Source organism: Stenella coeruleoalba (assembly GCF_951394435.1).
Source record: "Stenella coeruleoalba genome assembly, chromosome: 8".
NCBI classification, from domain to species: Eukaryota; Metazoa; Chordata; class Mammalia; order Artiodactyla; family Delphinidae; genus Stenella; species Stenella coeruleoalba.
In genome coordinates, this window is record NC_137154.1 from 10417099 (window position 1) to 10431315 (window position 14217).

The window sequence follows — 14217 nt, forward strand, 5'->3', positions numbered from 1 at the left end:
GTTAGACTCTGAGAAACAACAGCGACCGGAACAATCATGGTTTCTGCCATCACGGACTTTATGGCCTAGCGGAGAACCCAGACAGCAAACAGATACTTGTACATAATTAAATAATTAAATGATTATAGTTATCCAGAGTGGCTCAGGGGAGAATGACAGGGCACCGTGACTAAAATTCAGTCAGGGGTCAAGAAAGACGCTCCAGAGGAAGTACCATTTAAGGTGTGATTTGAGTTTACTTTGGAGCGGATGGGAGGGGAGGGAAAGAAGAGAGGGAGTTGAGGAAAGTGTTCTGGGCAAACATAACTGGAACCAGCCAGAGTGGGTAAGTTTGAGGACTTAAAAGGCCAGTGTGGATGAGCAGAAGGTGAGGACTTGCCCAAAATCACACAGCAAATTGGTAGTAGAGGCAAGACCAGAACAGTTTCTTGGCCAGTGTTAGTTTCTCTACCCATCTGCACCTGCGCCTACTTCACTGGGTCTTTCAAAGCGTATTCCGAGAAACACTTGCCCGAGAATCACGTGGGGCACGCACTGACAACGCATACTCTCTAAAGTAGACCCCAGGAAGATACATTTTAAGAAGTTCGTTAAGAGATTCTCGCATACACCAAATTTTGCAAGACTACGGTCTCACGGTCCCCGCCAGCTCCGGTCTCAAAAGGGTGTCGCTGAATTGATTGGCTTTAAAGTCCCACTGCATCATGGGAAATGTAGTTTCGGTCTCCTTTCCTAGCCCCTGGGAGCGCTTTACGGAACGAGCCGAGAGGGCCCGGAAATAGCCGAGTAGTTCCTGGCGCGCCCTTTCCTGCCCGATTGCATTCTGGGAAAGGGCAGCTTCCGTTAAGTGCCCGAGGCTGAGGCGCGCGACTGGTCGCGGTCCCACGTGAAGCCCTAAGCGAGCGTCGCTCGGCGGGGCTGCTCCCCGCTCTTAGCGGAGCGTGCCGGAAGCAGCGGGGAACCGGAAGTGGCCCGCGGAGGCTCGGAAGCTGATCCCGGAGCCCGGTGTGAGGAGCCTCGGAACGCAGCGACGGCGCCATGTCCCTGATCTGCTCTAGTGAGTATTGGCTGCGGCCGATCTCGGGTCGCAGGAGGCCGGAGAGCCGAGCGGGAGGATATGCGGGCCGCTGCGACGCCGGGGTTGGGGCGGAGGTGAAAATAGGGCTCCCGGGAGGCAGGGCGGCGGCCTGTCAGCCCGAGGGTCCTCCTCCTTAAGTGTGAGGTGCTTTTGCGCTGCGCTTCACAGTTTACATAACGCCTCAAGCGTATTGTCGCAGGCAGCACTGAGGCCACCCATCTCGTTTGCGCAGTGGAACTGAGGCCTGGATAGAGGGGAGCAGGTGCAGGGGAAACAGGAAACCCTAGGGCTTGTGCAGGATCCGCCTCCGCTGGCGCAGGGATGCGGGCCTCAGTTTCCCCATCTGCAAAATGAAGGCCTTGGCACTGGATGTTGTCTGAGGCGCCTCGCTTGGGTAGGCAGAACTTCTGCAATTTGCAGAAGTCGCACAGTAGGTTAGAGGCAGTGACAGGGCTGGAAGCCAGGTCTCTGTTGGTTTACAGCGCGCTTGCAAGACTGTGATCTCGTTATATCCTCATAAGAATTCTCCAGAGCAGAAATAAACATCTGGTTTTACAGATAAGGATGTAAGGCTCAAGGAGAATGTGGCTTTTGTAAAACAGTACAGCTAGTAAGTGGCAGAGCTGCATGATGGAGCCAGGTTCTCTGACCCTGAATCCATGCTCTTTTCACATACCTTGTCCTGTCTTTCCTTTAGGTGTTTTATTGAGGCGTGCAGAGGTTTTGCATTCTCATTGTTCATCCGGGTATTAGATTCTCATTTTTCTCTCTCTTGGCTTCCTAACTCTCAAGCCCTTTACTCTTCTCAGAACCTCTCCGTAAATCCAATACAAAGGGAAGACGGAGCGAAAGGAAATGTGACTAGAAAAAGGAACCTTACGCCTTAAAGAAATGACGGTGTGCAAAGTATTTTCACATTCATTGTTTGAACCTTGAGAAAGCTCTTTTCTGTTTTTCCCAGCTCCGTCCTTCCTGTCATTTGCTCATCGTTAGATGTTTACTGAGTGCCCGCTGGGCATCTGCATTGTTCTGGAAGGCAGAGACCAGCTATAATCCCTGTCCTCGAGGGGTGTAAATGATAGCTCTGTCGGGGGTTGTTGTGAGGATGAGTTAAGCAGTGGAGAATGTTTACAGTCGCCCTTGGCACCTAGTAAACACTGTGTAAATGCTTTTCGTTATCATAGCACTTGGTACATCGCTTTGTAATTTCTTTGTTTGAGAATCCATCTAGGCTCTAGTTTGAGACTTGAATGGCTTTGTGTGTATCTCTCTGTCCTGCGGTATAATGGGTGCCTAAGCATCTTTGTTCAAAAATGAGATGGGTGGGGACTACTGACTGCTCTCTAGGTGCCTGGCTTTAGTAGTCCTGTAATAATTATTTATTGACTATCTGCCTGTCAGGAGACTGATGGAGAAGCTAGTTAGGTGGCTGGAAGATGTTCTGGGTACCGTCCGAAACTGGCTCGGTGTCACGTCTCAATTGCTGTTAGCTGAGTGTAGGGACGTGTGGTCTTGTGGCGGCCAGCAGTAGGTGGAGCATCCCTGTGGCCCTTTCACCACCCCAGGCTCACTGCCTGCCTTTTCTCCGCAGTCTCCAATGAAGTACCAGAGCACCCGTGTGTGTCCCCTGTCTCTAATCACGTCTACGAGCGGCGGCTCATTGAGAAGTATATTGCAGAGAATGGCACGGATCCCATCAACAACCAGCCTCTGTCCGAGGAGCAGCTCATCGATATCAAAGGTGCCTGCTGGCCGCCTCAGTCCAGGGCCGTCCTAGCCCAGGGCCTGGGAGGGTGGGAGGGGGTGCCCACGCACTCAGGGAGGGGACGGTGGTCGGTTAGTGCAGGCTGAAGGGGAAGAGCGGGGGAGGGGCAGAGTGCCCTGGGCTGTGGGTTTTCACATCCACCTTCCCTCTCTTGGCAGTTGCTCACCCAATCCGGCCCAAGCCTCCCTCAGCCACCAGCATCCCAGCCATTCTGAAAGCCTTGCAGGACGAATGGGTAAGGCCCTGGAAGAGAACTGGTATCTTACCCACTTGAAAAGAAGGGATCACTGGGGCTTCCCTGGTGGCGCAGTGCTCGAGAGGCCGCCTGCCAATGCAGGCGACACGGGTTCGTGCCCCGGTCCGGGAAGATCCCACGTGGTGCGGAGCGGCTGGGCCCGTGAGCCATGACCGCTGAGCCTGCGCATCTGGAGCCTGTGCTCCGCAACGGGAGAGGCCACAACAGTGAGAGGCCTGCGTACCACAAAAAAAAAAAAAAAAGAAGAAGGGATCACTGGATTAGGACGTGGGGGTGGGAGGGATGGAGCATTACTTTCTCTTTTGAGGGGAGGGTGAGAGCAGAAGAGGAGCCTGCTTCTTGACCTCACACAGATCTGGGCTCCACGCTTTGTTCCTTGCCCACTTGCCTTGTCCCTGGGCAAGTTGCTCGTATCCAGGTCCTGCTTTTCCTGACCGTATGACATGGATTAGTGCCTCTCTCTCAGGGTTTGGGGAGAATTAGAATAAGATTAGAGTATAAACTTCATGATGTCAGGGGCTTATTTTACTCATCAATAGAGCCCCAGCACTGAGAGCAGCGCCAGGTACATAGTAGGTGCTCTAAAGTGTGAATGAACGACTACATCTTGAGGATCGTCTGGCGCAGTGCCTGACGCAGTGAGGGCAATCAATAAATAGCAGCTGTAGCATTTTTATTCCCTTTGACAAGGTGACGGCACGACATCTGAGATGTGCCGGTAAATTAGAGAAGATGGGGATGGGAAAGAACTGGCTCCCACTCCTGTCTGTGTGCCCAGGGTTTGGCGTGCGTAGGAGCTCGGGGGCATCTCCCAAAGCGTTCAGAGTTACTCAGATCTTGCTCGGGTCACCGGTACTGGTCTAGTCTTCTTATCAAGGGCTGACTCTTCTGCTGGGTGCTCCTTGCGCCTCCCCCACCCCCTCAGTGGCATCTCCCTCTCCCAGGACGCAGTCATGCTCCACAGCTTCACCCTGCGCCAGCAGCTGCAGACCACCCGCCAAGAGCTGTCCCACGCTCTGTACCAGCACGATGCCGCCTGCCGTGTCATCGCCCGTCTCACCAAGGAAGTCACTGCTGCCCGAGAAGGTAGAGCCTCTCGCCTGCCATGCCCCACTCTGGGCTGGGCCTGTTTTATAATAGCCTGTTTCTGACATTGTCTTCTCTCCCAGCTCTGGCTACCCTGAAACCGCAGGCTGGTCTCATCGTGCCCCAGGCTGTGCCGAGCTCCCAGCCTAGTGTTGTGGTGAGTGTCCCCCCAGCCTCGCCAGCAGCCCGCGCACACGTGTGTATGTGTGTGTGTATGCGCACGCGCGCACGGTGGCTCACACAGCCCTCCTCTGCAAGGCTCTCTGGCATTTCTGTGCTCCTCTCACCTTCACCTTTCTGCTCTTCAGGGTGCAGGCGAGCCGATGGATTTGGGCGAGCTGGTGGGAATGACTCCCGAGATTATTCAGAAGGTATGTCGTGCTCTCACTTGGTGGGAAGGCTGATGGGTCCTCCCTTTTCACTATCTGCCTGGAGTCCAATACGAATAAAAATCCCATCCATTTGGAGATGAAGTCGAGTGGTACAGAGCACAGACTCCGACCAGGCTGCCTGGCTTTGTGTTTTGATATCACCAGTTATAAGCTTTATGACCTTGGGCTGACTTAACCAGTCCTGTGTCTAATTTGCCTTCTAAAGTGAGGATAATGGTACCTGCTTTATAGACTTGTGGGAATTTTAAAGATTTTTATTACTCTTAAGTACCGTTTGTTGCTCTCATTACGGTTCTTTGCAGACTAAAACATTTTGTTACACGTTTTCTTTTTTTTTTTTTGAGGGAGACAGAACAGGAGTGATCATTTTCATTTTACAAATGAAGAATCTGTAAAGAATGTGAGGTTCAGATTCAAAGGCACAGCTCACAAGAGGCAGAGCTGGCCCCTGAGTCCAAGTCCAGTGCTCTGTTATACTCAGGGGATCCTCCTTAGTACGAGTTGATAGTGTGTGTCTTTTCCAAGCCGTTCAGGTTGTCAGCATGCATCTCAGCTCTCATCTTAGTGGTGCAGGCGTGGTCTGGGAACCGTGCCATTTATTGCCTCTGGCCTTGGGCAAGTGACTTCACTTCTCTGAGGCTCAGTTTCCTACTCTGTGAAATAGGGTCATCAGCACCCACTTCATAAGGTTGGAATGAAAGTAAACAGAGATCGTGCGCAGAAGCCTTTAGTACAGAGCTCGGCAGGTGATGAGTTCCTGGCGATGCTCGTGAAAGCGTAGATGTGACAGCATTCGCCGTGTTGTTTTCCTGGCAAAATAATTTGTCTCACGTTGAGCCTATTCCCCTCTCTCTTCCCCAGCTTCAAGACAAGGCCACTGTGCTAACCACAGAGCGGAAGAAGGTGAGTCCTCCCAGGGTCAGGGGCGGGAGCTGGCCTGGAGGACGTGGCTGGCCCCTTAGGAGGAGGGGGGATGGCCGAGTCCTGCACTCACTCCCTCTTTTCTTGGGGGGCTTTTTCTTTCTCTCAGAGAGGGAAGACTGTGCCTGAGGAGCTGGTGAAGCCGGAAGAGCTCAGCAAATACCGGCAGGTGGCATCCCACGTGGTGAGTGGCGGAGTCCTGCAGACTTGGAGACACGGCTCTCCCAGGCTGTTTCTGGGGTGGGGCAGGTCAGCGTGGCCTCTGGCCCTGCCCCGTTTCTAGTCTTGGCTGCTGAGTTGTCAGGCTTCTCTTCCTGCCCAGCTCTGGCTTTCCCAATAGCCAATGAGGGACTGACTGCATCCAGGCAGAAGTCCAAGTGCAGTGGATGAGGAACAGGAGTCACTTATGTTCCCGGGGGCCGGGGCCGGGGCAGTTGGGCGGCTTTGTGGCCTGCCTTGATTCGGCCGTGACTGGGTTTGATGTGGCTCTCTCTGCACAGGGGTTGCACAGTGCTAGCATTCCCGGGATCCTTGCCCTGGACCTCTGCCCCTCCGACACCAACAAGATCCTCACTGGTGAGAGCGGGCCTGGGGACAAAAGTACCTTCTTCAGCAGAGGGACTTGGGTGGGCCTGACGCATTTTTGGATCTCATTTTGGTCCTCTTCAGGTGGGGCAGATAAAAATGTCGTCGTCTTCGACAAGAGTTCTGAGCAAATCCTGGCCACTCTCAAAGGCCATACCAAGAAAGTCACCAGCGTGGTCTTTCACCCTTCCCAGGTAAGGGCTCTCCTAGCACCCTCAGCCCTCATTCCTGAGCCCTGTTTCAGTGGTTTAGGGGCCCAGGACCAGACCCCCACCCCGTTGCCTCCTTGGTGAAGTGACATGGGCCTGAGAAGGAGTGCCGACTCTCCAGCTCAGGCAGCTAGGGGCTGGGCTTGGGGTCGTGGGGTTGCCCTCTGCTCTGTGTCAGAGCTCCTGAAGTGTGGCCTTCAAACCGGGGGGGAGAAAGGAATTGTGTAGTTTGAAAAGCGTATTCATTGAAATGTTTTATGTTAGAAAAGGGAAAAAACCCTACAGTGTTCATAATACAGACTGTAGGAAATAAAGCTCAGCAGGATCTTGCCTCGTGTATCTGAGGAGGACAGAGGGGTCTGTCTTCCTGCGGTCCTCCAGGCTGAGGGTGGAAACGCGACGTTAACCGCTGCAAGGGGTGTGGGTTAAAACAGACGGAGAGCTGCTGCTTTAGAGGGTAAGCAGCTCGTTTGACCAGATTAATGACATGGGATTTGAGTTTTTACGTCTAGGAGAGTTTGGGACTGTAGAACAAGTGGCTGGATGGATCAGCTCTTCCCAGAGTCTTTTCTCTGTACCTTTAAGGAAATTAGAAAGAGAAAAATAACATGGTGAACTTTTCATTAAACTAGATATGTTCCAATTGAAGCACTGTTTTCCTGCTTACTGTGAGTTAATGTTATTTCTCTCATGCAAGTGCATTGATGGAAGATGGTAGTTGGTTTTACCTTATAGTTTTTAACATCCTAACTAACCAAAATAATTGGTTGGTGACACCACGTAAGTTTTTCTGGGAACTAACTTGCCCCCGGAATCCTTAAGTGTGGGATGCACTGGAACATGCCCTTGCAGCCCCTTCCGGGCCTGGTACTGTTCAGACCTGTGCCACCCCAGACTATTTAAGTAAACTGAAATTTAAAATTCAGTTTCTCAATTGCACTAAGCCACATTTCTCTCTGGTCCTGGAAAAGAGTTGTGGGAAGTTTCCCTCTGGTGCAGTTATCCTTTTTACCACTAGATGGCGGGGCCTCCCGCCGTTGGCCAAAGGCTGCTTAATTTCCCATTCTAATAGCATTTACCCTGGGGTCCTCTTAGGCATCGTAGGGGCGGATGGGTGGTTCCAGGCAGGGCAGGGCTGTGGCTGTCCCCAGCCCTCTTCACGGGCCTCTCACTGTCGTGGCCTCTCCCGTTGCGGAGCACAGGCTCAGCGCCCATGGCTCACGGGCCCAGCTGCTCCGTGGCATGTGGGATCCTCCCGGACTGGGGCACGAACCCGCGTGCCCTACATCGGCAGGCAGACTCTCAACCACTGCGCCACCAGGGAAGCCCCTGAGCCCTCTTTTGTAAGATGGTTGTGGTCCATCTCTTCTCTGTCTGTGATCATCTGTCTCCTTGCGTTCCTTTTAGGAGCTGGTGTTTTCCGCCTCGCCAGATGCCACTATCAGGATTTGGTCTGTTCCGAACGCCTCTTGTGTACAGGTTGTTCGGGCCCATGAGAGTGCTGTGACAGGCCTCAGCCTCCACGCCACTGGTGACTATCTCCTGAGCTCCTCTGATGACCAGGTGTGGTCCCAGCCAGGGCCCCAAAGAGGCTCCTGGTCCCCAAACTCCTATATCCTGGGAGGAGGGAACATCTTACCAAACCACAGCCGGTTCCGCAGAACCCCAAGGAGAATGTTCCCTCTACCAAGAGGGGCTGGCCTTGCCAGGGTCTGCCGGCCTAGAGTCTTTGCCTTCCTGAGGGGCCACCAGAACCTGGGGACCCACTGTCTTACTGGCTCCGTTGTCTCTGTGTTTTCAGTACTGGGCCTTCTCTGACATCCAGACAGGACGTGTGCTCACCAAGGTGACCGATGAAACCTCTGGCTGCTGTAAGTTGCCTCAGAAGCGCTGGGCTCTTCATTTGCTGTGTTTTGTGTATTTTAATGTCTTATTTAGTCATTTGCTCATTTGTTCTAAAAACACACTTAACCACCAGTACCTGCTGAGAGCCAGGCGTGGCGCCAGCCCGGTGAGCAGTGGGAAGAGCGAGGAGCCTGCCTTGGCTGCACTTAGTCTTAGTCTCCCCTGGGGCGCTGACGCACGGCTGTCTCCCTCTCCGCAGCCCTCACCTGTGCGCAGTTCCACCCTGACGGACTCATTTTCGGGACAGGAACCATGGACTCTCAGATCAAGATTTGGGACTTGAAGGTAGGACGCGGTGACCTCCATCTGCGGCCCAGGGCTGGAGCTCTTGGAACTGTGCAGTGTGGTGAAGTGTTTATGGTACCTGGCCCCAGGGGTGTCCCAAGAGTGGACAGTGGCTCTGTGTGTGTGTGTGTGTGACAGTAGGTGTGGTCTGGGGGCCCCAGGCTGGGCACCACCCCTGCTATTCCTGCTGGTTGTCCTCCCTGAAGGATGGAAGAGGACATCTCAGAAGTAGGACTTTGATGAGCTCCATTTTCTCCCCCTGACCAGTGGGTGACATTGTACTCCCTGCCCCCCAACTGTAGGAGCGCACCAACGTGGCCAACTTCCCTGGCCACTCGGGCCCCATCACCAGCATCGCCTTCTCCGAGAACGGCTACTACCTGGCTACGGCGGCTGATGACTCCTCTGTCAAGCTCTGGGATCTGCGCAAACTTAAGAACTTTAAGACGTTGCAGCTGGATAACAACTTTGAGGTGCGCCCCCTCCCTCCCCCCAGCTCTCTTGGTCGCCTCTCCTCCTCATTTGTTGGTTATTCACTGAATTACTCTAAACTGCCTCTGTTTATCCCCAGTTGCTCATAGTTGCTGCTCTCATGTGACCTCTCTCCTGATTCTGGCAGGTAAAGTCACTGATCTTTGACCAGAGTGGAACTTACCTGGCCCTTGGGGGCACGGATGTCCAGATCTACATCTGCAAACAGTGGACGGAGATTCTTCACTTTACAGGTAGAGGCTGGCCCTGGGATGCTGAGGTCTCTGGGTGCCCTGGCCCAGAGGAAAGTGGGAAGATCTCACTGTGTTAGGAATTTCTAGGGGTAAGCTTGCATTTGCCAAGGCCGCTTTTAATCACTATCTGAGGCAATAGAGTTTAATGGCTAAGACAATGAACTCAAAGAGTCAAACTGCTTGGCTTTAAATGCTGGCTCTACCACTTGAATCTGTGTGACATTGGGTAAGTTACTTAACCTCTCTGGAGAATGATAATAGTACAGTTGATCCTTCACAGATTCAGCCAACTGTGGGTCGAAAATAGAGCAAAACTCGAATTGGCCACACACTGGCAACTGTTAACATAACATTTATCTTATATTTACAGCTATTTACATAGAATTTATGTTGTGTTAGGAATTATAAATTATTTAGAGATGATTTAAAGTATGTAGGAGAATGTGTGTAGGCTATATGCAAATACTACGCCATTTTATATAAAGGGCTTGAGCGTCTGTGGATTTTGGTGTCTGCAGGAGTTCCTGGAACCAGCACCCCTCAGATACCAGGGGAGGACTGTACATACCCAGTGGGGTTGTTGTGAGGTTTAGCTGAGTTTATATATATACATGTGTTTAGAAGAGTTTATATAAATATATAAACGTATAAAATACAAATGTACGTGATGTATAAACGTATAAATACAGAATAGCAGTACACATGGATGTATGTGTTCAGAACAGTGTCTGGCACATAGGAAGGACGTGCTACTGTATCATTCAATATTGTGTCTTAGTCCACGGTGGATTAGAGCAATAGATAAGGCAGGCCCAGGGTTGCACTAACGGAATTTCTGGTCAGCTTGGGAAGGCAGATGTAGAGTGACTTCACCAGTGATTACTTAAGTGTGGTGCTAAGTACTAGAGAAGACGAGCGTGAGATGCTGAGACAGTGGATAGCAGGGTTGGCAGCCTCATAGTCGTGTGGCCTCGGGTATGTGACTTGCCCTTTGGAGCTGCAGTTTCTTCATCTTTCAGTGGGCGTTCTGACACTGCAGGTTGTGCCAGCTGGTGCTGCGGAGGCGCCTGCACGGTGACAGGGTGCCTCTTGCACCCTCAGGAGCTGGGTGAACGGCGGCTGCTGTTGTCTTTGTTGATGAAGTTCTTGTCCTCATTAGCAGGTTGTGGGCAGGGCACAAGCACCTTCTCCCACCCCAGATTCTCCTCGGTGTGTGTGTCCCAGAGGTGGCCAGGCCTGACTGTGTGGCCCACGAGTTTTAACCTTCACTGAGCCCTGGTGCTTTGGTTTGCAGCAGAGTTGGGTGGAGTGGAGGGCTGGAAGCACAGGGTGGCTTTGTAGTGGGGAGCTGGTGGGCCGGCTGTGATCCTAGGAATTTGCACTGATGCCCATGAACTGCCCGAGCCTCTTCTGCCCCTGCCCCAGCCCTGCCCTGCGCCAGGGGCCCAAGTTTCCTGGAGTTAACCCCATGAGCTAGAACCAGCTGATAGAATATTCCAGTTACACACAGGGAGTCAGAACTAAATACATACCAACCAGCCTAGCTCCCAGTCAGTTCTCGGACTTGAATCGAGCCGAGCAGAGCCGAGTTGTAGCTGCTCAGCCCACTCATGAGAGCTCAGCTGCTCATACCACTCAGCCCAGCCACAAAACCTGCGTGCCTGCCGTGGGCCAGCGCCGACTGAGGCCCTGGAGCTCAGTGCTGTGCGCGTCAGACTAGAGCCCTGGCCTCGGGGGTTGACAGGCCACGGGGAGGTCGATACGGGCAGAGGCCCGCAGGATGAGGAACACTGACGGGGGAGGACTGGATGGGTTGGGAGCGAATCATCAGGGGTCAGTGCTGAGACCCCGAGGAAGAAAAGCCTCCTCACCATTGTCTCTTGTCTCTCCCCACAGAGCATAGCGGCCTGACCACGGGGGTGGCCTTTGGGCACCACGCCAAGTTCATTGCTTCAACAGGCATGGACAGGAGCCTCAAGTTCTACAGCCTGTAGGCCCCGGCCCTCCTCACAGGGGCTGGGCCTCATCTCAGTAGTGGGGTAGCGTTAGGGGTGGGGGGTGGGGACAGGGGAAAAGAGACTACTGGGGGGTGGGGGGTGTATGGGGCGGGACATTCGCATCATTTCCCTCTGGTCCGGGCGGCGGGCTGAGAGCCGCGGTGGCATGGACACCCTCATCCGTGCAGCCTCCGGGCCCGCTGGGAGCAGCCGTGGGGCAGAGTCGGGGTGAGGCTGAGCCACGGGAACTGTGAAGGGGCTGGGCCGAGGGCTCAGCAGGTTTTTGTAAGCAGCGATCTAGTTTTCATTAAAAAAAGAAAACACCAACACAGCCACCTTCCTCTGTGTGTCTGTTAGCAGGGAAAGTCAAGGGGAGGGGCACCAAGGAGGACTCTGGCCACCAGGATGCCCATCGTTCTTTTTTTTTTTTCAATTGCACAACGGAAATAAACAAAAAGAAGCCTACAAGCCACTTGCCGGAATGACTCTTCCCGTCCCTGCAGGCCTTGACTTTGTGTTCATAGGGTCTCACGTCACTTGCCTCGTGGGGTTGGCTCCCACGCGAACCTGGAAGGGAGGGGGAAGGGCTGAGGGGCTGCCGGCACGCCAGGAGGGATTCCTCAGCCGTTTAGTCCGAGGTGACAACATCTGTCCCAGACTAGCTTGAATCAGAAGGGTTTCTGTAACTCTGGTGTTCGAAGATTTGAAATAGAACTGGTCCCGGGGAGACAGCCAGCAAACAGTAAATAAGCAAAAGGTCAGCGAATGCCCTATTTAATTAGGGAAATGAGGGTGGTCAGTGCGGCTGCTTTGGGCGGTCAGGGACGGCCTCTTGCAGATGACACTTAAGTTGAAGCCTGATTGACGGGAGCTAAAGGGGAGGTGGAGTGTTGCAGACTGAGGGGAGGTCCTAAGGCTGGAATGGAATGGTCAAGGTGCGTGGAGCAGGGGAAGGAGGCCAGTGTGGCCGGAGTGCGGCGCCACTGGGTGTGGCGCCGGGAGCTCATCAGTACCCTTAAGAAGAGTGGTCCCAGTAGAGCGTTGCGGCGAGAGAGAAGTGAGAAAGTGGGAGGCAGTGATTGTAGGTAAGGGATCGTGCCAGGGAGGGGAGCCAAGAAATGGGGTGTCCCCTTGGGGTGGCGGTGGGGTCAAAGCATAGCAGTCCATGTTGACACAGCAGAGCCCTCTGCGTGTGCTTCGCTGGGTCCGTGCCGTGTGGCCTTCTAGGAGGGTCAGAATGCCTCTTAGCTAGTAAAACCCTTGAGACTCCTGCAGCAAAGAAACCATTTAACTTTTTGACCCAGTTTCCTCATAAATACTTGACAAGGAGAGCCTCTGTGTATGTGTGTGTAACCCCTGGTGTTCATGGAACTTGCCTTTTGGAAAACGTCCCAGAGTTTTAGCTGTTTTTAAACAGTGTGCAGTGAGCATCTTCAAGTATGCAGCCTTTTGCTAACTTAGGTTAGTTCTTACAGGTAACTTTCCAAGAGTGGAGTGGTAAGGCAGCGTTTGGAAGTTTTCCCACATTTGCCAACCTAAGTAGTACCAATTTGAAGGTGTGGCTCGATGTGTGACGATAGTAATTTTATGTATCCTCAGCCAATTTGGGGTATTTCTTGTGATTTGAAAAGAGTATGGGTCTTCAGAAAAGACCCATGATGTAGTTCTGAAGCAGGACCAAAAAGGAGAAGGGAAACTGCTGAGTGAAAGATGGACCTGTAGAGCTGTCCGCTGTTGTTTGCAGGTGGTGGAGCAGCGTCATTCAAGGTGGGGGTGGCTGAGGACCCTGGGGGTGTCCTGGGGCCAGCACAGCACCAAACCATCTAATGGTTTCTGGCTAGATACTAAGATGCATTCTTAAGGTTTGCCTCCGTTTCCAGGAAAACTGGAAACTGCGGGACATACGGACAGAGGTTCTTGGGGGACCTGTGGGTTGGAAAGGGCACCGTGGTCTCCCTCAGATGTGTGAAGCGTGTGTTGTATCCATGCAAATGTGCACTGGGGGCGGGGCTTAGAGTATATCTCAGAGGGACTATAGTCCCACCCCCACCCCAGTCAGTTCCAGACCACTGCCCTAGAAGGACTGGTATGCGGATCGTAAGGCTCTGAAGTGCTTCCATCTCTCCTGCCCTCTTTCCACTCTCACGGGCAGAAGGGCTGTGTGCCAGACACCCTACGTACATTTTCTCATCTCATGCTTGCAGCAACCTTGCCTTTAGCTGTCCAGCAATGGGCAGCTTCCTGCACCCGCACGGGGCTTCATGTCCCTTTGCAGTCCAGGGTGGGAGATAGGCTCTGGGACTCTGGGGACAGACTCTGGGTTTTGAATCCCAGCTCTGGCGCGTAGTAGTGAGGGGCCTCGGTCAGATTATTTAACTCCCGTCTGTTCAGTGCCTTCATCTGGAAGACGGGGACAGTGCACCTATTAGGGACGTTGTAAGGCTTAAGCAGGTTAGTGTGTGAGCAGTGCTCAGGGCAGTGATGGGCGTGATGAATGCCGTACACATTCTAACGGCTGCTGCTGCTACTTTTACTTCTACCACTACACTGGTTGCTCTCCCCAGGGTCCCTGCCCTGCCAGGCGAGTGCCCTCACTCAATCCGGGTTCGTGCCTCTGGCATAGTTCTAACCACGTTACCTTGGAGGTGTTTATGCATTTGTCTCTCATAACTAGGTTTTACTCTCCCGAGGGCAGGACCATGTACTCATTGCTGGCATTCAATTCACCGCTGCTGAGGGGCAGACAGATTCAAACCTGGGGCTCGGACCGAAGCCCAGGCTCTGTCTCTCCGCAGAAACAAAAGGCGGGGGCGGGGAGGGGTGGGGGGGAATGGATGACAGACTTCGTTTTTTCAGCCAGGATGGAATGGAGAGCTGTCATCCCTGCCACGTCTCCCCAGATCTCAGCTCAGCTGTCTTGCAGGTGAACCTTTTGGAAGTAGGGCTCAGTTGGTAGATTCTAAAGGGCTCACCTATTCCGGACCCTTATTAGGCTCATGAAGTTTTGTAATTA

The 14217-nt window shown here is 53.2% G+C and overlaps 1 protein-coding gene across 1 annotated transcript; it reads left to right on the forward strand.

Moving 5' to 3' along the window:
* The first annotated feature begins 836 nt into the window (after positions 1-836).
* Positions 837-11252, forward strand: PRPF19 (pre-mRNA processing factor 19). Its single transcript, XM_079930212.1, has 16 exons — positions 837-1057; positions 2670-2819; positions 3002-3078; positions 4044-4185; positions 4269-4342; positions 4494-4556; positions 5439-5480; positions 5608-5682; positions 5999-6074; positions 6168-6277; positions 7700-7855; positions 8094-8163; positions 8397-8482; positions 8785-8955; positions 9102-9207; positions 11104-11252. The coding sequence occupies exons 1-16, from the start codon at positions 1039-1041 to the stop codon at positions 11199-11201; spliced, it is 1515 nt and encodes a 504-aa protein (XP_079786338.1). The 5' UTR covers positions 837-1038; the 3' UTR covers positions 11202-11252.
* The last annotated feature ends 2965 nt before the right edge of the window (positions 11253-14217 follow it).